The 26,217-nt window shown below is 35.6% G+C and overlaps 1 protein-coding gene across 2 annotated transcripts in view; it reads right to left on the reverse strand.

Annotated features, from left to right (window-relative positions):
* WDR7 (WD repeat domain 7) overlaps positions 1-26,217 on the reverse strand; it is a 462,409-nt gene that overhangs the window by 330,322 nt on the left and 105,870 nt on the right. For both annotated transcript variants that reach the window (XM_020994630.2, XM_020994621.2), the window contains exons 15-16: positions 8,733-9,502; positions 7,313-7,401 (exon numbers count right to left, since the gene is read on the reverse strand). In XM_020994630.2, coding sequence (XP_020850289.1) covers positions 7,313-7,401; positions 8,733-9,502 — 859 coding nt within the window. The remainder of the gene's footprint in view (positions 1-7,312; positions 7,402-8,732; positions 9,503-26,217) is intronic.

A 26,217-nucleotide genomic window follows, 5' to 3' on the forward strand; every position in this document is an offset into this window, starting at 1 on the left:
ACTATGACAGCTCCTTTGAGGAGGACTGTTATGTTTTTGTGTCAACTTTGTCCCAACCTACATTTTCAGCCTCATTGTATGCTGCCTCCCTTCCACACAGTGTTCCAAATAGGAGCGCTCACACTCTCTCTCTCTCTCTCTCTCTCTCTCTCTCTCTCTCTCTCTCTCTCTCTCTCTCTCTCTCTCTCTCTCTCTCTCTCTCTCTCTCACACACACACACACACACACGGTTTCATCTCCTGCCTCCTTGCCTCTGCCCTGGATATCCAAATCTGAGATGCGCTCTCTCTTTACCTCCGTCTGAGATCCCCTTTCTCCCCTCAACATAAAGCTCATGCACCATCTGAAGCCCCTCCCAATTTCCTTAACTGCTAATATCCTCCCTCTAAAAATACCTTGTTGTTTATCTGTTCTGTATTTATTCTCTGCTTATGTAGGTCTCTGTTAGAATGTGAGTTGCTTGCAAGTAAGGATGGTTTCATTTCTTGTATTTATATTCCTAGAGCCTAGTATGGGTACCTAACACACAGCATGTACTTGATAAATGTTTGTTGATTGATTAGCCTTCCCTTTCCCAACCCCTTCACATACTGAATTGCCAAAATCCAAATCAAATATCATCTCAAGCAGCTTGCTCATATCTGGCCCCCCTCTGATTTGGTTATCAACCTTCACTTGTCTCAACCTCAACCTCACACAGCATTTTTTGCATCTTTCAATAATGCCCTTGCTATGTTATACTCACCTATGTAATTAATATTCCTGCTCTATTATAAACTCTGTGGATGCAGAAATCATCTTACCTCATTTTTCTATTTCCCCTCAAACCTAGCACGGCATAACAATTAGTTGCTTAATAAAAATGTACTGCTTTTGAATTCATTGAACTCTATATGTATACAAATGAAGAATCCTGAGAAATATCTTTGAAACCTCATTATCACGTCTTTTAGGACTATGCTGTTGGAATGCCTTAGAGGTCTTCCAAATGACCTCCAATGAAGCCTTTTTTGGACTTCAAAAACTAAGCTCATAAGGTAAAAAAAAATCCATCCTCTTCTGTAAGATGTAGATTATTAAAGCAATGTACCATTATATTTTTAGTTGCTAAATAAACTTTTATATGATCTGAAGAATAACAGAACTTCTAGAAGAAAAGAAATGGCTTTATACCTGTTTAGAAATACTACTTTTACTAATAATTATATTACCTTGTTCTAAACAATCTGTGGTCTACATAAACTCATAAACTTTAAAGAAAGACCAGCTTTGCACCATCGTTTTCAAAAAGCAGAAAACAAACCTCTCAACAGAAAACTGAAATTCATAGTTTCACAGTATCTACGTGCATCAACTACAGCAAGATCACATAGAAAAAGCTATGTATAAATATGGCTGTAGGAAGGCAACAGTAAGACTAAAGGGCTTCTTTTGGTAATTTCCAGAGATTATCAGCAAATACCTTTAAAATATTGAAAAAGTAAAACTTGGCAATGGCAAGCTCATAATGATACATTCATAATGATACATCTAAATTATAAAAAGGCTAAACTAAAATCAGAGACTTGCACTATGGGATTATACCAACACAGCAGATACTGTTAACCAAGACTTAATATTAGTAACTAGCCTTTAAATGTAGGATGAGAAAATGAAACAAAGAATTACATATACAATTCTAAGAACATACTAGAAAATAACAATTGAAGATGTATAGTATTGTAATAGCTCAATAAATCTTGGGCAATAGAACAGATTTTTGCATACTGATAAAACTAATACTGCAATGGAAATTGTTTATGTGGAACCAAAGAGTTTCATGTAGCCTATGTGAAGATGTGTAAACATCTCAGGCAGTGCTACCATACAGGTGACTGATGATTGAGAATACTTTTAAAAGTCTCTGAGGATAGTTTAAAAACCAATTCTGAGTCATTCCTTGACTTCATCAGAACTGGATTAAGGATGACAACTATGAGAAGGATATAAAAATCTGCGCTATGTACATCCAAAAGAGATATTAATGAGTTTCCTTGAGACCTAGGACCATCAGAGAGAACAGGTTCATCAGAGTGAAAATGAAAGTTGTAACCTAAACGTTCACTTGAATGATGCCTAAGTTGGGCCCTTGCTGTCACTAAACATTGACATGCCCATAGAAAGAGGCAATAGGAAGTTTTAGGATAGTACATGTCTTAGTGTGAGTTTCTAGTGGTTTTCCATGTAACAAGTAAGAAGACACTTCCCCACTTATCATCAGAATAATTGAAGTCAAACCTGATTTTGAAAAATAGGGGACAGACTTTTTACTTAAAACTTTTAGGTTGGTATTATGCAATGGTAATATCCTTGTGGTTAAAGAAGTAGCATCAATATTTAAACATACTGCATCTTAATTTCAGTCTAATACCAAGCTTAGTATCAACCATCAGGCTTCATCATTAATATTGCTTAGTCCCAAATTCTGGGGTAATGCTGTACTGAATAATCCTTATTCAATTCAATCTATTAAACACATTCAACAAAATAAAATGATTTTAGGAAAATGGCAAGTTTGCTTTGTAAAGCATCAACATTAGTTCTCTTTACATTTTGCAGTCTAGGCCTAAACAAGCGTAGTAATTAATAAACATAAAATTACACAAACCAGGATGTTTTCCTGTATGACAGGTACATTCAGGACTAAGGATCTACATCATTCAGTTGTTATAGGAATCATGTAAGTGAAAGTACATAAAAGATCTCTGAAAAAAATGGGAAACACTTAAAAATTTTAAGGGATCACCATTATGACAATATGAATCTGATTACCTGACATTTTAACCTTGTCCCTTCACTGATTTTTTTGTTAAAAAGAAATCAAAAAACAAAAATCTTCCAAGTCAAACAATTAGCTTGTAAAATCTAACTCACTGTTTCTCATGAATTCAAATCAGCTTCCCCCACTTCTGAACATTTGTTTTGTTTTTGAAAAAGACTCTTTACAATACAGAAGTCTTGTAGTTAACATCCTTTTGCAATATAGCTTCCTAGATTTGTATACAGTGCAGTGAAGACTATATAAGATCTATATTATCTTTCATCTCAAAATTAAATTTAAGGACTATTAGCTCAGAAAATGCAGACATTTCTCTTGCGTAGACCTTAAGGCAGCTTCCGCAGCTAACTCCAGACCAATATATGTGAATTCCTAATGAACATTGATTCTATACAAGTACTGGAATAACTGCAGATATATGGGTTTATGTGCACTGCACCAAGGTGAACATGAGGAAAAGGAAATCATAAATCACAATGAAAACAGAGAGATGAACTGGGCAGAGTAGAAAGATAAAGTTAAAGTGGTCTAACTGCTGAAGTAAAATCAGAGGACACTTCAAAAGCTCAATTCCATTTGAAAGAGACCACTACATTCCATAATGTCATCCAGAAATGTCTTAATGTCTGACCCCATGTCACTTGAGACTGCGGATGTCTGTGGACTTTACTGCCAGAGACAGGGATCTGAGAGGCTAGTGGGTGTTTTACTGCTCAATGTTATCCACATGGAAATTGTTGACCTTATTGCCTAAAATGAGTGCTCTAAAGAGTCTCAATTCTCAATGCCCTTCTCAGTGCTCTCAACACTCAATTCTTTGCCAAGTAGAAGCTGCATTAATTCAGTACTGAGCCATTTGCACCAACAGAAAGTGGACTGACTTGACCCGGTCAGCCAACTCAACACCAGTAAGTTGGTGGCATGATTGATAGAAAGTGAACATGTCACAAACTGCTGCTGAAGCACTCTCCAAAAATCTGCTACTGTTGCAGGAATGAAAAATAAGTCAAAGAAAAGAACATCGAGTAGAAGAATATTTTTTTAAACTCCTTAACAGCAGTAAGTCTGAGATGAGACTTTAAACTAATTAAATGAGAGACATTACATTCTACTATTCTTTTGATGTGAATGTTTCTTAAAAGGTATCTTAATAAGATTTTAAAATGAAGTAGGAAGACTGCCTGCCTCTTAAAATGTCACTCTCTATGAGGGCTTTCTCCTAGTGATTAGTGACTCAAGCTTAAACTAAAAACATATCCTTATTAAGCACTCAGATTTTTTTTAAATAGTAAGTTTGTGGGGATTTGGGCTTCTTATTTAAAACTGAATAAATAAATCTTGAAGCTTAATCACAAAGTTTATGTATCAACTGTACCACTCTAACTGAATATGAGATAAAATTGAAAATATTACATTTGAGAGAAATTTCCTATTTGGAGAGCTTGAACAAAATTGTCTGAAAGAATACATGAAGAATAATTTTGCCCACTAGTCAGAAAATAATTCTCATAGAAGATAAAGAAAAGAAATATGTGTGATTACTTAAATCTTGATTTTTTTTTTGATTCAATAGCTTCTCTCTTCCACAAGTAGAAAGAAACTTAAGGATAAAAACAAATGGCCAACTATACTTTGCAAGAAAAGGACAAAAATTTAGTGGACTCTACAGCAAAGGAGCTTCACTTATGAATTTATTGTTTAGCTTTTTCTCTCCTGATTATAGGATAAAAAAAAATCAGAATGAAACATTTCTAGGAAAAAAACCAGCATTTGGTGCAAGTATTATTTCATCAGCACGGGGAGTTCCTTCACCTTCCTAGATCTCAACTCCTTTAAAATACACAAGATGGTCTTTGAAGTTCTGTGGCTGAAAAACGCACAGCTCTAAGGCAAATCTGATTATAAGTTTCCTCCTCAACTTTTAACTAGGCTATTCAGATAAGTGACATATAGATGTGTCACTAGACCTTTACGTAAATCCTTTCCAGTTTGAAAGGAGGTGCCAGAGCTTGTGTCATGCTGGCACAACTCTGAAAAAGGAAAGTTATTTGCACATCACGGTGAGACATCAAAGGTGAGCTTCAGTGAAATGCACTCCATAAAGTGCTGGACTTAAGATCCAGGAAGATCTGAGTTCTAATCCTTCCTTGGAAACTTCTTAGCTGTGTAACCATGGGCAAGTCACTTCACTTCTTCTCATCTCAAATTTGCCATCTGTAAAATGACCATAAAAACAGTACCTGCCTCACAGGATGGTTGTGAGGATCAAATAATAACAATGCACGTAAAGCTCTGGGCAAACATTACAGGGCTATATGAATAGTAGCTGTCACATTATTATTAGTGAATATGAAATTGCAAATACCTAAGATAGTAGTAATATATATATATATATATATATATATATATATATATATACACACACAAATTATTATTCTAAATAGTCTGTAACTACTTCCAAGAGGCTTGCAGGCCTATGACAAGTTTCATTCCCAATCTAGAAAGCCAAACAGGAGTAATTTAAAGCAATTTTGGTTTTTTTTGAAACAAAAGTTTCTTTTAATTTACCAAAGAAAATAAAAGCTACAGCAAATGCAGTTAATTCTCAGTTATCTTGACAAAGATACAAGACCATAGAATCAAAATCAGCAGATAAACTAAAAGTAATTTAGAATTACAGAATGTTAAAACTGAAAGGAATCTTAGAAACCGAATTATGTCCTACACCTTAATTGTTACACAAGCAACATGAAGCCCAAAGAGATAATTACTTGTCCTAGGTCACTAAGCTTAAGACTTATACCCAGAATTTCTGATTCAAACTTGGCATTTTTTCCACTACACTACCCCTGCTATTTCATTTTGGGAGACATAGCTGATGTTCTAAGATTTCAGAGTATATGTCAAGCATAATAACTTCAAATATAAAGACTATGAAATCACAACTTGGTAGTAATAATTCTCTCTACCCCGTCAAGAGTTGAGCAATAAAAAGCTAAACTATTTACCACTCCCTATTCCAAATTGTAAACAGACAACACCACCTCTGAGATCAATATGAACAACAATTCCAAGTAAAACTGTTCCCTTCCCTGCCCTCTCCCTTCTCAATCTCTCTCTAGTAGCTCATTTTTCAGATGTAGGTATGCCCTAGAGACCAAGAACTACTACACAAGAAAAAAAGCATTTCCTGGTGGCTGAGTGAGGTGGAAGAACTCAAGTTTCCTTCCCTTCCAGTTCCTGTCACACAACAGCTACAGGCAGAAAACAAAAGAAATGATCAAGTCAATAGTGATAATAAAAAGGAATGATAATTTTGAAAATAATTTAAAAGTGAAAAGTCCAATCAGTGCACAATCAGGTCACTTCTTTATCCACAACATCTCTCACAGACATCTCCTTTCTTCTACTCCCACAGCCACCACCCTACTTCAGGCCCTCCTCATCTCTCATCTAAACAAAAATCTCTCATCTAGAGCCAAAGTCTCACACTCACTCTCCCGATCTCAAGTGTCTCTCCACTCCAAATCATCCTCCACACAACTGCCAAAGTACCTTTACTAATGTATAATATCTCATGTCACATGCCCCATATACAATAAATTCCATTAGTTCTCTATCATTTACAGGGTCAAATGTAAATTTCTCTGTTTGGCAATTAAACCTCTTCACAATCCAACTTCTTCCTATCTTTCTGATCAATCCAGCTATACAGGCCCACTTATTACTTCACAAATACAATGCTTCATCTTCTATCACCACGCCTTTGCATTGACTGCTTTATGGTCTTTCTCCCTGGGTCCAGGGCTACAAAATTTCTAGCTTCCTTCCAGAGTCAGCTCACTGATCACCTTTTGCTGGAGATTTTTCTTGGTTTTGCAGCTGCTATTGCCTTCTTCTCTAAGGTTACTCTTTGTCTCCTGTGTATCTTCTATGTAGCAGTATACTTGTTATTTCCCCTATAAGAATGTAAACTCCTTAAGGGAAAGGACTGGTTTTTTTCTTCTCGGTAACCTCAGTGCTTAGCAGAAAGACAGGCACATAGTAAGTACTTAATAAATCCCTTGGTGGTTGTTAATTCACAATACAGATGACATGCTTGATGATTAGAAAAGATAACTATACAGAATGGAACTCTGGATTTCTGTAACAGTTTATAATACTGATGAAAAATAAATACAACCCTTAGGTTCCAGGTACACTTCCAATTCAGCCCTTGATATTACAAAGTGAAGGTGTTTCTACTGTATGCATATCAAGTCACAGAACATAAAATGAAAAGTTCAAATGAGTTAGTCACTTGTCAATTACTATGTAAATCATATTTTTAAAGTGATATTTTAATTACCCAAATTTTCATTTGAAATATAAAAACTTTTCTCTCCTGTTAACAATCAGAAACAAACTAAATTTTATCTATTATGTATTATCTATACCTTTTCAGTTTCTAAAGCTGAAATGTCAAATCAATTACATAATAAAATTCAACTTTACCTTGTTTAATCTGTCCTTGCACAACATTACTGGAAGTCGGAGGGGAACCCTTCATTTTAGAAAAGTCTGGAGTGCTTGGCCTAGGTGGCCTTTAAAAAAAACATATATATATAATATAGTTAAACTTAATGGTAGTAAACAAATTACATTTTAAATATTTATGGCATTTAAAAGAATAAATATATAGAATGTTTTAAAATTTACTGTAATAAAAATTTAAATACAGTAAGCCACTCCCTCCCAAAAAAAATGGACCAAATGCTGACAAAATGCATATTTGGCATATAGAACATTTGTTTTGTCTGTAAGCCTAAAACCTAGTTAAGATAGTCCAAAACATTATCACTGATTATATAATGCCCATCACAAGGCATATACAGGAAAATACTTAAACATTTAAAAGTTCTTAAAGCCCTACCATCCAAGAGTATAGCTCTATTAGGATAGTACACTGCCAACCACAGTTAAAAAAAGAGGGAGGGGGGAGATAGAGAGTGACGGAGACAGAGAGGCAGAGGCATTGTGGTATACTAACAGAGAGTTGGTTTCAAAGACTGAAACATAGGGGTTCAAGCCCTACCTACCACACATAAAGGCTGTGTGACTCTGGAAAAATCACTCAACCTCACAGGGCTTGAAGCAACTCTCTAAGAGAAAGTTTCCAGTCTGTAGTGGTACAAAGTTTCCTTATCCTAGAGTTACCTATACTCATGAAATCACAGGAAATCCTTCAGTCTTCAAATTAATAAAATGAAAATTTTAGATCAGCTTGTAGAGGACAGAAGAACAAAAGCAGGGTTTGAGAAGTCAGGTTATGGTTTTTTTTTAATAACTTCAGGAAATATGAAGTCACCATTTAGTCTTAATGTTCTGGTGGCATTGACAGAGAGCTCCACTGCATATAAAAAGCTTTTTTCCCCAAAAGAGCTTTTAGTACTCCTAAATAAATTCCTAATTATTGCACTAAAGCATTAGTATACTTTATACAAAAATCTAAAGCAAATCATTGAACAGGCAAAGATACACAATAAAAGCAATCATGCTAACGAGATTTAGCATCCTGAATTGAATTTTAGAGGAAACATTTAGCAGGCAGGAATTCCATGGATAGTATTTAATAAAGAGCTGACCTCGAAATGTCATTATAAATAAAATCTACAGCTAAAATCTATTCTCTACTATATCAATCTCTTCCATATCCATGTTGCTATTTTAGTTGGTATAACTTTGTTCTATTTGCTCTTACAACCTGAGGAAAATAATACTATATAAAGAACATACTAAAAGAATTCCTTATGTACATGTCTCTACATAGCATAGAAAACAAGAAGTACTAATCAGAGACAAAGTGGACCTTAAAAAAAAAAAGCACAAAATTAATTACAACAAATGAAATTAAATCAATCAATTATTGTCACACCTGACAGGGCCCTTCTTCATATGATCACCAATAAAAGTTGCATTGGTCATACTCATTAAAGTATTTGCCAAAGATATAATAGACAGAAGGTGCTGAGTGGTGACAGCCCGGGATACTCCATAGGTTCCTTTTCCTACTCCCTCAGTGGCTGAGAGTTTTCTTTCCCCTTCAGGTTTTCCACAGGATGCCTTACATACAGGCTGGTTATGACCAGGAAGCATCAATGACATATGGCCTCCTCTTGACAAAAGACCAAAGGAGACTGTGCAGTGGGGTTTAAGCATTCCAAGGCGGTCAAGACAAACTTCATCTAGAACTTCATTCAGACCCCAGGCATGAAGACAGGACATAAACAACTTTGCAGTATCCATTGTTAGATTATACTCTAATAAAGTCAATGGCTTAGATTTGCTAGATCGGTACTCTGGATCACTTTCTTCTCTCTTCTGCCTCAGTATCTCCTCATCCTCATCTTCGTCATCAAGGAGATGTTCCTTTATGTTCTCTTTGATTGTTTCTTTGACTTGTTGGAAGAGTACGGCTGCTCTTTTGCCAGTCAGGAAAGAGCCCCCTTTGTCAGCACTGCCAGATGCTTTATGCAAACTCTCTGGGGAAATAAGGGCAGTATTCGGCCTAGAGGCTTCTTCAGTCAGTAGCTGAATAATCAAAGCTTCCACATCAAAGAAGAGCACATGTATGTCCGGATCTGTTAGGTTAGTCTTTATTGCTTGAACCATCAGAGAATTATGAGAATACTTAGGTAAATTTCCCTGCAATAAATATTTTTAAGAGACAGTTATAATTAAAGCATCTTTTCATGTCATTAATATATCAAATCAAACAAATACTAAAAATAAGAAATTTGAAAATGCATTAAACTAGTTTATTTAGAAAACCGTAAATATATGCCAACTTCCCCAATATTTGGTTACTGAGATGTAGACTTAAGAGATATAGAAAATGCTATGCTCAAACATAAGCTGAACACAGAAGAATTCCCAATTCCTACGAAGGTGGCCAAGAATCAAATTCTTCAGAAAGTCCTTCATTATGAGTTGAAAACAAAAAGAAACTGAAGTACTATATATGTAGGTATGTATGTGTGTGTATATATATATACACATATATATACAATGTTACCTTAACATTTCTCATAATACTTACATAACTACAGGAAATAACTTAATTGTACCCTACACATAGAGAAAAATAGAGAAAGTGTACTATAACTGTGTTCACACTACAAATCAGTCATGAAAGTAACCAAGATTTTCTGAATTTCATTCTTCTAATAAGCTCAAATTAGTACTGAAAAAGAAATAATTTCTAGAATCTTAATTTACCAAGAAACAACCCAAACTTAGTCTTCATTAATAATTACTTTCAGAAGTCAAGGACAGATAAACCCAAGATTATTTTGGCCTACAATTAGTCATTGCACATGTATATATGTGTGCACATACAGCTGTTCAGGCATATATATCACCATCTGGCAGAGCTATTAAAGACACATGAGGCACTCAAATAATTGTTGAACTAACTATATATGTATAATATAGGCATACACACAGCAGCATACATAGGTCACAATTAAAGATCTACATCATTTTGTTAACAAGCTAATTTTAAGTCAGGCATGGTGGCATGCTAGGAGGCAAGGCTAGTAGATGGCTTGAACTCAGAAGTTCTGAACCGCAGTAAGGCTAAAGCCAATCAAGCATCTATATAAAAGCTGACACCAATATGTAGTGAGCCTTTGTGGGGCTAGGAAGCCACCAGGCTGCCTAAGGAGAGACAAACTAGCCCAGACTGGAAATGGAGCAGGTCAAAGTGTCTGTGTCAGGGGCAGGTAACCTGCAGCCTCAAGGCCACAGTTTCCCCACCCCTGGTCTGTGCTAATCAGTAGTGGGATCAGGACCCTAACTGAGTCTATACCTTCAGCCTAGGCAAGATGAGAAGACTCATTCATTCATTCAATCAGTCAGTCAGTCAGTCATCTGATCAGAAATGAATAGACAAATGGATAAGTGAATGAAGATAAATAAAAACAAGATGATCTTGACATAAGGTAGAACATTTATTGTCAACATGAAGTTCAAAAGAAGAAAAGCATATCTGCAAGTTGCAATGGATATAGTTTTGGTTTTTTTTCCCTAACATTCAAAATTCTTTTCAGGGTAAAAGAATAAAAATATCTATATTGCTAAAAACTTTTTGTTTATAATAAAGACTCAAATTCCTCCTAAAAATTATTGACAAAGCAAGAATGACTGAGAAGGTGGAGGTTTATGGACAAAACAGCTGAAGATATAGGTAATCTTCAGAACTGTTTGTTCTACTCTCCTCCCTGTCCCCCCCCCCCCCCCCGTTCACTCCTCTCAACTGTTCCAGGTTTGCCAATCATTCTTTTAAGAGGCCAACCTCTCTTCACTAAGACCCAACAGACCCATCCATGTGCCAAGATACCTGAAAGGTTGTCTAGTGTACTAAGATCCTCATATGTGCATATGATTGTCCAAAACTCCTCTTATTTATATTCCTGAGGGCTTAGAACAAAATCTAGCTGTGATATACAGCGTCTTCATTAAAAGAAGTAGCACAGTACAGAGGGAAGAGCACCAGACACAGAACTCAAAAACCAGAGATGATAATGATAATGATGATGGTATAGCATTTACACAGCACTTAACTATGTGTAAGGCGTTGCACTGGCATAGGACCACCCAGCATGGCATGCCCACATCAAAGAAAGAAAGCACTGTGCTCTATGAGCAAAGCAGAATTGCAGTAGCTCCAAGAAACGTGAGATGTGCAAATTCAGAGACATCTCCACTCCAAATATTCATATGGACTATATGTGCCCAACCTGTGGAAGAGTCTTCCAAACTCGTTTGATCAGCAACAGTCAGACACATAGTTGGGGTACACTGACCCTGACATCATGATGTCATTTTGGTGCCCTTTGAGGACAAAGAACAACAATGAAAACATGAACTATGTGCAAGTCAAGGTGTTATAAAACACTTTACAAATATTATCTCATTTGATCTACACAATAACCCTGGAAGGTAGGTATAGTATTATCCAGATTTTATAGTTGAGGAAACTGAGGCAGAGGTTAAGTGACAGCCTAAGGTCACATAGCTAATAAGTGTCTGAGGTAGGACTTGAACTCAGGTCTTTCTGGATTCAGGCCCAGTGCTCTATCCACTTCATCACCACAGCTCTACCATTTGTGTGACCTTGGGTAAGTCATTCAACCTCCCCAGGCCTCAGTTTGCTCATCTGAAAAAATCAAGAAAACAATATTGAAATGATTCATGTATCATCATATAGTAGATAAGACTGCTGGACTTGGACCCAGGAATTACTGGGTTCAAATCCTACCTCTCCCCGTAACTAGCTATGTGTCCAGAGACAAACCTCATAATCTGTTTGAGCCTTAGTTTCCTTTTTCATAAAATTGTGATGATACCATAGTATGTTTTGAGACTCAAATGTCATAATGTTTGCAAAATACTTTGTAAATCTTAAAGTCCCATATGTATTAACTATGACTATTACCCAACTCATAGATTTTAGACAGCATTTTGTAAACCACAAAATGCTATATAAATGTAAGCTCTACATTCTCTACATTTTATCCACACTGCTCTACTGGTTATTTCTGATACACAATATTTGATCTCCCACCTCCAAGGCTTTGTATAGACTTACACCTGGAGTATACTCACTTGCTCTCTCATGCTCTCCTCCCATCCCCAAACCCCACTTAATGATACACCTACTGGAATCACTAGCTTCTTTCCAAGTTTGGCTCAGGTGAAATCTACATGAACTCTTTCCTGATCTCCACTCAAGTTATTACTATTCACACAAAAATTATTTCTTATTTATTTTTCTACATTATACTTACTCATCTCATGCTCCCTTCACACTTACTCATCTGCCTCTCTCCTTCTACCAATACTGACAAAAATATAAGCTGTTTGAACGCAGGGATTATTGATTTTATCTCTGTATCCATGACACCTAGCATAATGCTCTGCATATAGCAGGTACTTAATAAATGCCCCAGAAACTAAACTATTATTATTACCACTCTGTTTGGCTGAAGCCAAAGGACTGCCCTTTCTAAAAAGAAATGAAATATAATAGAAAAGGCCCTAGGCTGTAGTCTAGAAGGAGTCAGAAAAACCTGGGTATTGTCCTTTTTCTAATAATAAATCACTTGACCTCAGACAAGTCACTTCCCTCTCTAGGCCTCAGTTTTTCTTATCTTTTAAATTAGAGGGTTAGAATAGATGATTTTTAAGTTCACTTCCATTCTAAAAGGCTAGGTATATTCCCTCATGAAAGCCTTTCAAATTTATGAATACTGATCCCATAACTAGCTCCTTCCTCTGACTTCTATTTCCCTCATTATAGGCACCAGGCTATTTTCTAAGTTAACTTCTCCTGTTAGGGGGCAGCTAGGTGGCACAGTGGATAGAGCACTGGCCCTGGATTCAGGAGGACCTGAGTTCAAATCCGGCCTCAGACCAAACACTTGACACTTACTAGCTGTGTGACTCTGGGCAAGTCACTTAACCTCAATTGCCTTTAAAAAAAAAATGTTGACGTTGAACCTCTCCTGTTGAGGTCTTGGGGGATAGACAGATGATATCTAGCAATTTTTAAAGAGTTCCTTCAGGACCAAAGAAAGGATCTGGATTTTCTTTGGATTTTACTTGTATATGGAAAAAATGGTCAATGAATAAATGTTAAAATATCATTCTACAACTCCAAAGTATATGTTACAAATCACAAAAGTCATATATCACGTAAAGTGATAGTTGAGACACATAGTGGTCACCAGGTCACATTCCCAACATATTAGAATGACAATACTATAACTGTCTGACATTGGCCAAGATTGCTTTCACGCTAGAATGAGAAGGGAAGTGAAAAATATGTCAGACTATGGGAAGAGGCAATCGTACTTAGCTCTACATACATTATATGTTTCTGAATCTTATGAATTCACTGAAGTCATTTTGCATCTAAAAAACCCGCCCAGATCTATCTATCCAATAAAAGCACTGCATAATTTTAATAAAGACATTAGAATCTTGGTTTTGCCCCACCTTAGTGGTTACTTCTACTGTGCTTGTTTTGAACAATCAATTGATTAATCAACAATTTATTAGTGTTTACTACGTATCAGGAAATAAGTACTGGAGATACACAAAGACAGAGAAACAGTCCCAGAAGACAATACGTCCATAGACATATGCATACATAATATAAACAAAATGAATACAAGATAATTTTGGTAGGGAGAATACTACCAGTTGAGGGTGGGTAGAAGTTGAAGGGAGTCAGGAAAAGGTTCATCTAAAAGGAGACACATGAGTTGATTCTTGAAATAAACCAAGGATTTCAGGAGATTTCAGTGAAGAGGAACTGCATTGCAGGTCAGAGAGTCAGCCAATGCAATGGGCACAGAGATAGGCTTTGAGTGTGGAACAGAACAATATGATTGGATCAAAGTGTATAGGGAGGGAAGTAAGGTTTAAAGAAACCATAAGGTAAAAAGAGGCCAAGTTGTGATAAAGATTAGGGACAAAATTTAAAAATTCTCTTTTAAATACCACATAGACTTTGATAAGATACAGGATACAAAAAAAAAATCTGTGGATTATAACCACAGATGCACAAATACACAACACACACATACCCACACACACACGCACAAGCACACACACACAGTATGCACCCAAAAAAAGGTTTCTGGGATAGGTATAACAATACTTAATATTAAAACCTAAAGTAGACATATTACAACTATATATTTTCTATGCAGCAAAGTATAAATTTTAGTATTTGGAGTGCTAATTAAGCATTCTACTATCAAATGAAACAAAAAATACAGAATTAGTAAATCCTTTATTATCTTCTAAGAGAAAAAGACAAAAGAGATTTGCTATGCATGTTGAAGGGAGTAAGTGAAAATAATATTTTTATTAAAAGTTATAAGAAAATATGAAAGGACTATAATCTTTAAATTATTATTACTCAATCAAGTTTTAATTTCCTTATCCATACCCATGAATCAGCTGCATATAATGCAACAAAAAGCACAGTAACAGCATAGTCTGTAGGAGGGCAAAATGTTGTTTGGCTAAAAATGCAGTTGAGTCTACTTTTTTTAAATGGTTCATTACTACATAAATTTAGAGATACCTATTCTCTGAAATATAATTACACAAACACAAAAGCTAACAAAATTCATTTCCCCAAGAACACAGTTATTAAGTCTGTCATTTCTCATTCCTTCCACCCCACCAAACACCAATATTATAAAGGTATTCCACTGCAGTTTAAATTTACTAAATGGCTGGTAAACAAGATTGTGATAATGGTGGCAATTTTACTGTTTTACTATTTATTTCAATGTTGCTGCTTTAAAACTTTTACGTGTAATTCATTTTTTGGCATTACAATTTTAATACCCAGAATTCAAACATTACAAAATGCTGGCTAGAATTTTCTTATTGTTCAAGCAATGGAGAACCTATCATCTAAAATATTAATTTGTTCAAAGACCTAGCTTAAAATATGGAGAACCTCTGCCCATTAGCATTACAACATCAGCCAATACATATTTGTAATGGGCTTTACTTTTCTTGCCTTCTCAATAGGTGGGAGACAGAGGAGAAAAGGAGAGAATTTGGAACTGAAAATAAACTAAAAATAATTTTTTAAAAAGAAAAATGTCTATGCTAAAGCACCAATAGAAGAAATAAAAAGAAAAACAGCTTTATGAGTCAGCTGTGAAATTATAAGACACTAAGGAATCAAGTAAGAAGCATGAGTACAAATATGTAATCTGGCTACATATGCATGTAAATATGTATTATGATTAATATTTGAAATAATGAAAAATACATAGTAAAGTAAAATATTTCAATATAGACCATCTTATTTGTAAAGCAATTACTGATGTGTATAAATAACATACACTGAGGATTGTTTTTAATTTTCTAAGTACAGAGCATAGAATTGATTTTACCATAGTTCTTTTTAAATATGAGAAATAAAAAGAAAAATATTTAAGCTAATAGCATACGAAAAATACTTGTCAAAAAGATCCTTCTTTCGTTGACACATATAGGCAACATTAAATTTGAAAAGTATAGTCATTAAAATAAGTTGGCATCTTCATAAACTATTTTGAAGATATTATTAAATTGTAATGGTACACCTAAATGAAGTACACATTCTCTCACAATCCTAAGGAATTTCTATAATATTCTATTTCAATAGTAATGGCTTTAAGTCGAAAACAAACAAGACTATCAAGAAAATGTACAATAGTAAAATAGGGATAGATGTTTGGTGCCCTCTGCTGTACAACTGCCATTATTAAGAGTCACTAAGAATACATTTTTAAATGAATTGAATTCCTTTCTAGAAATGAACTTCAATTGGAACTGTATATAATCATTTAATTCTCAAAGCAAAACAGAGGCAAGGTTTAGGTAGAATGCTTTCAAGTAGTTATTATCTAATCATTAGAGCAGTCATTTCATTTCTTCTTTGGTTTTCATTAAGGGAAGTGGCTTTCACAAGAAGTCACTTCACAGCATGGGATGGAGGCTTATGGGACACCATGAGAATCAGACAGACTAAAGCTCAAATCTTGCCTATGACACTAGTTCTTGGAACATCAGCAAGTCACTTTGCCCTTCAGAGCTCCAAATAACCCTCTAAGATGATAAGTTTCAGAGGAGACAGTTTGTCAATCTGCATCAGTAGAAGTTTCCATATCAGGAGTTCCCCAAATGGATCTAGACTATTTGCCTACAAGAGGCAAGTATTAAATCCATTGATGAGTTAATGAGTATTTTAAAAGGAATGCCTTATGTAGCCATTTTTTTTATGTCTTACAATATGAGAAAACTACTCCTTACTTAAATATTTAGCAGGTTATGTATAAATCTCTTTCAATTCATTTGAAATATGCAGAGTGGAAAAAAGTAATTTACTAAAGCTGTGCATAAGTAACATGAAAACATCAATTTATTACAAGGATGTATTAAGATCTTGCTACAATACTGACATTGAATTTGATCTAATTTAACTCTAAATTTAATTCAATAAGGTTTAAGTAGGGAGAAATCTCTGTGCTAAGCTGGAGATAGTCCCTGCCCTCAAGAAACTTGCATTCTACTAATGGGATTATAACATGCATTCACAGATAAATATAGATAATTGGAGGATGTAAAAGGAATCGATGATTAAGAACATAAGAAAAGACTTGGTATAAGAGAAAAATTAACCCGACTCTTGAAGCAAGCTAAGATTCTAAAATGTGAAGCATGAACTATGTTCCAAGCAAAGGATACAGTCTGTATAAAGGCAAAGAGGCCAATGGAACACCAAGTTCAAGGAAGACATTGCTGGAATATAGTAACCATGAAGAAGAGTAGAAGAGTAATGGGGAAAAAAATCTAAAAAGGCAGGCTAAAGTCAGAGTATGTATCTGACAGGCAACTGGAAAATGATAAAGATTTTTGAGCAAGGAATGGTGTAATCAGATCTGTGACTTAGCAAGATTATTTTAGCAACTGTGTGGACAGTGAATAAGAGAAGGGAAAGACTGATTTTGAGGCTCATGAAATAACCCTGACTACAGGTGCTTAAGGGCTGAAATAGGGCTAATGGCCATGAAAGTGAAAAGAAGGTGACTGAGGTCAAAATTTATGGAGAGATAACTGGTAAGACTTGGCAACTGATTAAATGAGGGAAAGACAGAAAGAAGAGCCAGAATGATCCTGAGATTGTGAACCTGAGTGAATGGAAGGATGTGGTGGTGCCCCATAAAGAAAAAATAGTCAATCATGTGGGGAAGCAGGGTAAATCATCAGATGTGTCATCAGATGTGTCGGAACATGTTGAATTTGAAACAATTATAGGAGACATCAAGAGGAAGATGACTAGCAAGGTTCAACTGCATTTTAAGTCAACCAACATTTTTCCTCCTGTAGCATATCGTTGCTGTTGTTGTTGTCCTTTTTGTTCCAATGGATGGTTACTAATAATTGGTCTACTGATGAAGACACTGATACTTGATAGAGAATACTAATTTTAAAATCATACCTCTTTCATTTCCTTATAGTTTCTACCTGAACTATAATTTACCATTACTACCTTCAATATATATGGCAATACTTTTATGTCATTATCTACTGTAAAATGAAAAGATTAATTGTGTGGGATTAGAATTCAAGGGAGAAACTAGGATTGGATATAAATAGACTGGGATAGGATATAACTAACGTGCCACATAGAAAGAGCACTGGATTTGTACTTAGAGGCCTTGGATTCTAACCCAAGCTCTGCCACTTACAGGCTGAGTGCCCTTAAACAAAATACTTGACCTCTCTAGGACTCAGTTTTGTCACCTATGAAATGATTGGATGACGTCTGAGGTCCCTATGAACTTGTGTGTGCCATTGGGCAAATACCTTAGCCACCAGGTTCTTCCATCTACCTCAAATTGACCCTTTGAAAATGCTGTGAACTTCTAGGAAGAAAAGAATTATGAAATTTCTAGATAACACGCATACTCTACTCTAACAACTGGTACACCCACCCCCGGCCATGACAGAATTTCCTACTAGTTGTAATCAATCCAAAGTAGTAGAACTAGAAGGTGATCATGTAACAGAAAAAGGAAAATCAAACAGCTAGGAATTCATAGGATCATAAACCTAGAACTGAAAGTGACCTCAGAGGCTACCTAGTTTAAACCCCTATTTTTACAGATGAGAAAACCAAGGCTCAGGGAGATTCAATGAATTGCCTCTAGTCACAAAAGTATTAAATATCAAAAATGGGATATGAACCCTCCATTTGACCTCCAGTGTAAGTTCTATTTGTAGAAGCTCCCTTTCTGGTGACTTCCCACCTCATCCCAGAAATCCCAACCCCAGGTTTCAGAAACATTGTTCTCAGCTTTTGCACATGTGGATTTTTTTTCCCTGAGTTTTTACTAAAGGCATTGAACAATTACCAGGTTCTGGAGACCCTCTCCAAAGTAAGGGATACCTTACAACACAAGTGGATCTCTTCAGAGCAGCAATCCAATCCATGCTATCAAACGTCCATTTCCTTGTTCGCTCCTCCTCCCTACACTCCCAATCAAAATTCCTACTACTAAGAGTGATATTGATATGAATACAGGCAGCATGCAGGACTGATAGGTTCAAGCTTAATACAGGATGTTTATGTCTATAAGAAGAACTTATCTCCACTGATGATAGTGACAGTATCTATGAACAGTAAGCCTTCAGATATTTCTAATTCCAGATTTTTACCCTCTTCTTCCTTATCGACATCTCTGACCATTATCCCTCTCTTCCCCAGCGACTGCCCATTCCTTCCTAAACTTAGCCATTTATACTGAGAGCATCACCATTCTCCCAGTCACCAGAGTTCACATCACTGCTTTTTCTCTCTGCTTCATCTGCTGTCTAGTCAGTTACACCAAGCATTATTTATTCTCTCTCCACATATCTTGAATCCACCCACTTCTCCAATTACAGGGTCTCTGCACTCTAGCTTAATCTCTCATAATCTCCCCTATTTGTAAGACACTGATTTGACCATATTATTCCCTTACTCAAAAAGCTTTGTTGGCTTCCTATTGTCTCTAAAATAAAATATAAACTTCAGTCTGTCATTTACAGTCTTCTCCAATCTTGCTTGCCATCTTACAATCTTGGGGCAGCTAAGTGGTGCAGTGGACAGAGTGCCTGGCCTAGAGTCAAGAAGACTCAGCTTCCAGAGTTCAGATCTGGCCTCAGACACTTATTAGCTATGTAACCCTGGGCAAGTCACTTAACCCTGTTTGCCTCAGTTTCCTCATCTGTAAAATGAGCCAAAGAAGGAAATGGCAAACCACTCCAGTATTTTTTTCAAGAAAACACCAAATGGGGTCACCGAGTAGGATATGATTGAATAACAACTGAACAACAAAGAACAACACAATCTTGCTACTGTTTACATTTCCAGTTTTATTTCATGCTGTGAATTAGATGTGTATGACATTCTATCTCCCATCTCCATATCTCTGCCCAGGTGATTCCCATGTCTGAAATCCATCTTCATCTCAGGGGAAAATCCTAGCTTCCTCCAAAGTATGGCTCAGGTACCACCTGCTACAAAAGGCCTTTCCAAATTCTCTAGTTGTTAGTGTTCTTTCCTTTTTGATGTTAATTTGTATGTTCTGCTTGTGTACACATTGTATTCCCAGGGAAAATGTAAGGTCAATAAGAGCAAGGATTTTTCTTTTGTCTTTGGGTTGCCAGCATTAAGAATAACTGTGCCTTCCACAAACTAGATGTTTAATATATGGTTTTGGAATTGAATAACATATAAACAGTCTAAATCATTTGGTGGAATATAGGCACAACTTCCCTTCTTGATTTTCTTTGCAAGTGGCTCTCTGAACCACAAAGACTCAGTAACAACAACAACAACAGTTGTTATATGGGCAAAACTGAAGACTAACAGTGCTAGATGGAAATATAAAGGATGTCCTGTATGACCTTCTATAATTCCATCTTTGCAATAACTGTAAACTGTAAACTATTGCCAGACTACCAAAAAAGAAAACAAAGTAACTAATCACAAGACAGAATATGAACTGAATTACGAATCATTAACATTTTTTTTCAAGGAGTCTGTGATCCAGGAGAGTTAATATAAATAGAGAAACAACTATAATCCAAATTATAAATGCACAAGGAAGGTCTAAACATTGAGAAGGGAGAGAGAACTTCCATCTTGGGGAATGAGAGAGCACAGGGAAAGCTTTCTTCATAAAAGGGGAGATATTTGAACTGGTTCTTGAAGTACAAACATAAACAAAGGGACAGAAGAAGGAAATGGCAAGACACAATTGGGGAATGATGAGTACTTCAGCCTAGCGAAAACAGCATGAAGGAAAATATGCAGGAAAGCAATAAAGCTGGACCAATGATGTGGAATATTATGAATGACAAGGTAAGGAATTTATAGTTTATTATGCAAGCAATGGGAAGTCATTGAAGATGTTTATTTCTTTTTATGTAACGGAGAGATGTGATCAGATCTATTCATTAGACAGAAAAGTCCAGATGCAATATGTAGAACAGACTGAAATTACAAAAGAAGCAAACCACTGGGGTCAGCTAGGTGTAGCAGTGGATAGAGCTCTGGCCTTGGAGTCAGGAGGACCTGAGTTCAACTCCAACCTCAGACATTTGACACTTACTAGCTGCGTGACCCTGGGCAAGTTACTTAACTCCAATTGTCTCACCCCCCCAAAAAAAAAAAAAGGAAGGAAGGAAGGAAGGAAGGAAGGAAGAAAGAAAGAAAGAAAGAAAGAAAGAAAGAAAGAAAGAAAGAAAGAAAGAAAGAAAGAAAGAAAGAAAGAAAGAAAGAAAGAAAGAAAGAAAGAAAGAAAGAAAGAAAGAAAGGAAGGAAGGAAAGAAGTCACAAAAGAACAAAGTCAGAGAGACCAGATAAGAGGCAATAAGGGCCCAAACCAGGTTGGTGGTAGAAAAAAGGTAAAAGACAAACATATAAAATATTGTAACAATAATACCATTAAGACTTAGCAAATGATTAAATGTAGAAGGGCAAATGACACAAAAAGTAAAAGATAATTCAAAATCTTCAACATCAAAGACTGGGAGAAGTACGGTATTAACAAAAGAAGTAGGAAAGTTGAGAGACGGAACCGTTTTAGAGCTGAGAAGATGATGAGTTTTGTCCAGATCAAGACACTTGTAGGACACTGCACTAAAAATCCTGATGCACAGTTGAAATTTGAAGACTGAAGCTCAGGAAAGAGACAGGGTTACTATAAAGCCTGGAGATCATCTACACAGATGTGAGCACTGAAATTATGGGAGTAAATAAAGTCATTTGCAAAACAAAAAGGAAGAGAGCAAAGTACAAAGCCTTGGGGGACATCTGCATTTAGAAGTCAGGTGGAAGAAGTGGAACTGATGAAGGAAACAGAAGAAAAAAAGTGATGAAAGAGGTAAGAGGACCACAACCATAGAATTCAACATGATTCAAAGGAAGAGGGAACATCAAGAAGGAAGAAGTGCCCAACAGTCTCTATTGCTACCAAAAGGACAAAGGGAACAAGGACAGAAAAATAAAACCACGGAATCTGACAATAAGAAGATTCTTCTAGACTTAAGACAGAACAACATGAGGAGAAGAGTGAAGACGAAATACTCATTGTAGGCCATTAATGAAATAATAGTGGAAGGGAAGATGGCACTTTTATAGAAGTTCAGTAAGGAAGGAGTTTCAAAAACAAGATGACACTTTGCAAAGACAGTAACATCAAAAAAAACCCCTAACTTTTAGTACAGCAAAGATATTTAAAAGGAGAGGGAATGAAAAAGGATAAAGAAAAAAATGGAAACACATAAATACAAAATTCTTGTTCTTAGAAATTACCTTAAAAACTTCTCTGATCGGGGTTCGGGGAAAGTCTCTCATAGGCATGGCTGAATCATTTAAGTTTAAAAGATGCCAAACCATAAAGACCTCAAGTCCCACCAAACTCTGCACTAAATCATGCACTAAGCTTTGGTAAAGCCTTGAAGAGGGAATTAGGTTATTTTTTTTTTATTAACATTTCAGATCTTAAAATGAACATACTAAAAATAATTATCTAATATTTTTTAATTTTTCACTTGCACAACCAACAGTTTAGAAGAATAAAAAAAAGTCCCCTCCACATTATATAATAATGCTTTAATTTTTTAGTGAATTAAGATAAACTGTTCTTTAAAAAAAAAGAGAGAAAGAAACTCAATGCTTGGTCATATATTTTATCAGAATCATCAATAATACATTTGCACCTCAATCAGACTGTTGGGAAATAATTTTAAATTCCCACATAAGAATATGAAATACCACACATAAAGCCTGGTGAAATCTGGTGCCTGAACAGGTCACAGCCTTAAATCCAGCTAGGACTCCTCTTTTCTCAGAAGATTGCCAGTTGATTTAAGTGAGACAGAAAAGGAACTTTCTCTTTGACTGTCTCTCATACACATTCTGAAGCATTTTAAATTTTTACCCAGGCATAATGCATGTCTGATATTGTATTTCCAGGGAAAAATAAAATATTTTAAATTAATATCATAACAAAACAAAATAACCATTTTCCTAAGGTTCATTTAGATACACCTGAAGTTTAAAAGCTCTTAATAATTTTTAAAAATCAGTTACATACTATTCATTTATAGCATTATTGGGGATCATAAACTTGACACTCAAGGTTACCATATAATAGAGAATGAGAGAAAAATGTGTCAAAAACTTCAACAGAAAAAGAAATTTCTCTAATAAGTTCATCACAAAAGTAATTATCTTCTTTAAGGTACACAGCTCTCTTACTCTGGCTCGAGGAATTCTGTCTAGCTAGTATCAATCTTTACAGTTAAATAATTTGATATAGACATAAATGCATACAAATAAGTATAATTCACAGGAGAATGCAGTAATTACTTCTAAACAGAAGAATGAGGTTAGTTATCATGGAGGAAATAAAATTTGAAATGGGCTTTGAAGGATGGGTAGAAATTTGATAAGCACAGATGAAGAGGAAGAACACTCCAAGAAGAAGAAATAAACGACAAAGGTACAAAGCACTGCATAATATAGGACTTAGAGCAGAGAGACCAAGAATCACATGATCTAACTTTCTTATTTTACAGATGAATACCAGTCCAAAAGAAGACTGTTATATAGGTAGTGTCAAAATCAAAATTCAAAGCTAGGTCTTCTAACTCCAAACACAGTTCTCTTTCCATTAACCTAGAGTTCAGGGGATGAATATTAATTACATTATAGTGATAGAAATGACATGTGGAAAGGGAGTGGAAAAAGTCAAGGATCACATGAGGTTTCAAACCTGAGAGGATGCTGGTATCAATAAAGGAAACAGGGAATTAAGAAAAAGGAACACATTTCAAGAAGAAGATAACTTCTATTTGGGGAACCTTGATTTTGAAATGATGATGAAATATCTACATGTAAATCTCCAACAAAGAGTCTTCCAAAAAGAAGCCAGGAGTAGAGATGATGATTTGGAATCACCCGCAGAAGAAACTGCTGAAGCCAAAACAAGAGGGTTTAGAGAGAAGAGAAGACAAAAAAAAAAAAAACAGAAAACCTGCCATTTATTGGGCAGGAAGAGCAAAAAAAATCAAGACAATGAAGGAACAGTCAGAGAAGTAGAATGAAAGCCTAAAGATTATGGTACAATGAAAGCCAAAGGAAAAAGAAGAAAAAATTTAGCAGAGAAGTAAAAGAAAGACAGATGCCACGTTGCATCTCTAGCTATACCTAAAACATCATGATTGATGTTTATAACAATGACTAAATCACAAAGAAAAATGCTCATTTAATACTCCATAGAGTCCAACAATTCAGATAACTATACAATCCACTTCAGAAAGGTGATTTCTTAAAGGTTCCAAATAGCCAGAATTTGCTATCTGATAAAAGCTGAGGTAAAGCCATAAAACTGAAGAAAGGTCTAGAAAGGTAAGTGGTCCCCAACCTTTCCTCAAACCAGGACCCCTTCTACATAATCAAAAATTTCATAGACATCTATAAGACAGTAGTTATAGTATAAGAATTGATTTTAAAAATAGATGATGGCAAAAAGTTCTTACAAATTAAGTAATGCTTTTAAATAAAGTTGTTTTCACACATTTAAAAACCAAAAGTTTGACACATATATGTGTGACATTATATAACTCACATGCCATATTTTGTTAGAGCTAAAAATAGTGACATGTATAACCTTCAGGGGTTTGGGCTCCACAATCTGAGAGATAGATATAAAACATGGTCTTAGTTTTCTAACAAGTCAGCATTTGGGATGGAATCACACAACTCTGCCCTAATTTGTCCTCTTCCTGTAATTCATCCTAACATAAAAGGAATTAATTTGACAGAACTGCTAGTTCTCATAGCCACTACTGTTATTACTCAGCATTTGGGGAGTAAGAAAACTGTGGTCAATAATTATGTGACAGTATAGCTTCAAGATCTCTCAATGCTCCTCACTGTTTTGTGGTAGTAAAGTCGACAAAAACTATCTTCACATGACTCAGGCACCACAAGACATCTTTTCCAATTTTAGCCTTCTTCCTATGCTATCTTAAAAATGATGTTGAAGCAACAAGCAATTCAGCGAACCAAGAAGAAGTTTTATACATCAAGACAATGGTTGCCTATGAGCCTTTCCACATTCAAAGATTTGTTCTCAGCTATTAAGCCTCCTTTGCTCCAGATAAAAGGGTTCTCTCTCTTTCCTCAAATTTATCTAGAGTACTTTGTCTAGATTGCTACCTTATACCATTATACTCAAACTTAGATTATACACAGTTGCTTATATACAATTTTCTCCCAAGTCAAGAAGAATTTAAGAGCTTACTATTATCCAAGCATTGAGCTAAGTACTAGGATACAAAGAAAGGCAAAAAAAACAAAGTAAAACAAAATCCACAGCCCATGTCCTGAGGGAGTTCATATTCTAAAGGGAGAAGACCACATGTAAACAACTATAAACATATAAGACATATACCAAGGAAATAGAAGGTAATTGGAGAAGGGACATTATTATGAACGTGACAGGGGGAGGGAGTAAAAAGAACTGGGAAAGGCTACCTACAGAAGGCAAAATTTGAGCTGAGTTTTGAAGGAAGTCAGAGAAACTAAAAGGCAAAAGTGAGGAGGTAGAGCATTCCAGGTGAGGGGGACAGACATACAAAGGCGCTAATATGGAGAAGAGACTGCCATGTTTGAGTAACTACTCGATTTAGAGTACATGGAAGAGAGTATGAAAAGACTAGAAAGGCAGGAAGGGGCCGTGTTATGAGACATCTAAATGCCAAACAAAAGTGTTTATATTTGAACCTTAAAGATAACAGGGAGCTATTGTAGCTCACTGAGAAGGGGAAGGACATAGTCACATCTGCACTTTAGAAAAATCAACTTCTTTGTAAGTGAGTAGATGATAGATTGAAATGGGAAGAGGCTTAAGGTAAGGAGACCAGTTAGAAGGCAACTACAATAGTCTAGGCAAGGGACAACAAGGGCCCAAATTAATAGATTATAAACTGTCTAAGGGCATGGACTGTTTTTCTATCCCCAGTAAGTAGCACAATGAATTTCATAAGGTATCTGCTTAATTAATGTTTGTAATATTGAACTGAATGATTTGGGAACTGGTTCTAGAAAACTTAAAATATGCATTTTAACAGGTTAGTAATATATTATACAAGATATTGTGTGCATACTATTTTCACTTATACTTATCATAGTTCTGGAGTATAATACTAAACAGTTAATCTCACCAAAAGACATAAGAAGTCAATTCACCTGAAAAAATCCAGTTGTCTACCCACAAAGT

This window comes from Phascolarctos cinereus, unplaced genomic scaffold, assembly GCF_003287225.1.
Source record: "Phascolarctos cinereus isolate Bilbo 61053 unplaced genomic scaffold, phaCin_HiC Scaffold_4;HRSCAF=312, whole genome shotgun sequence".
In the NCBI taxonomy this organism is placed as follows: Eukaryota; Metazoa; Chordata; class Mammalia; order Diprotodontia; family Phascolarctidae; genus Phascolarctos; species Phascolarctos cinereus.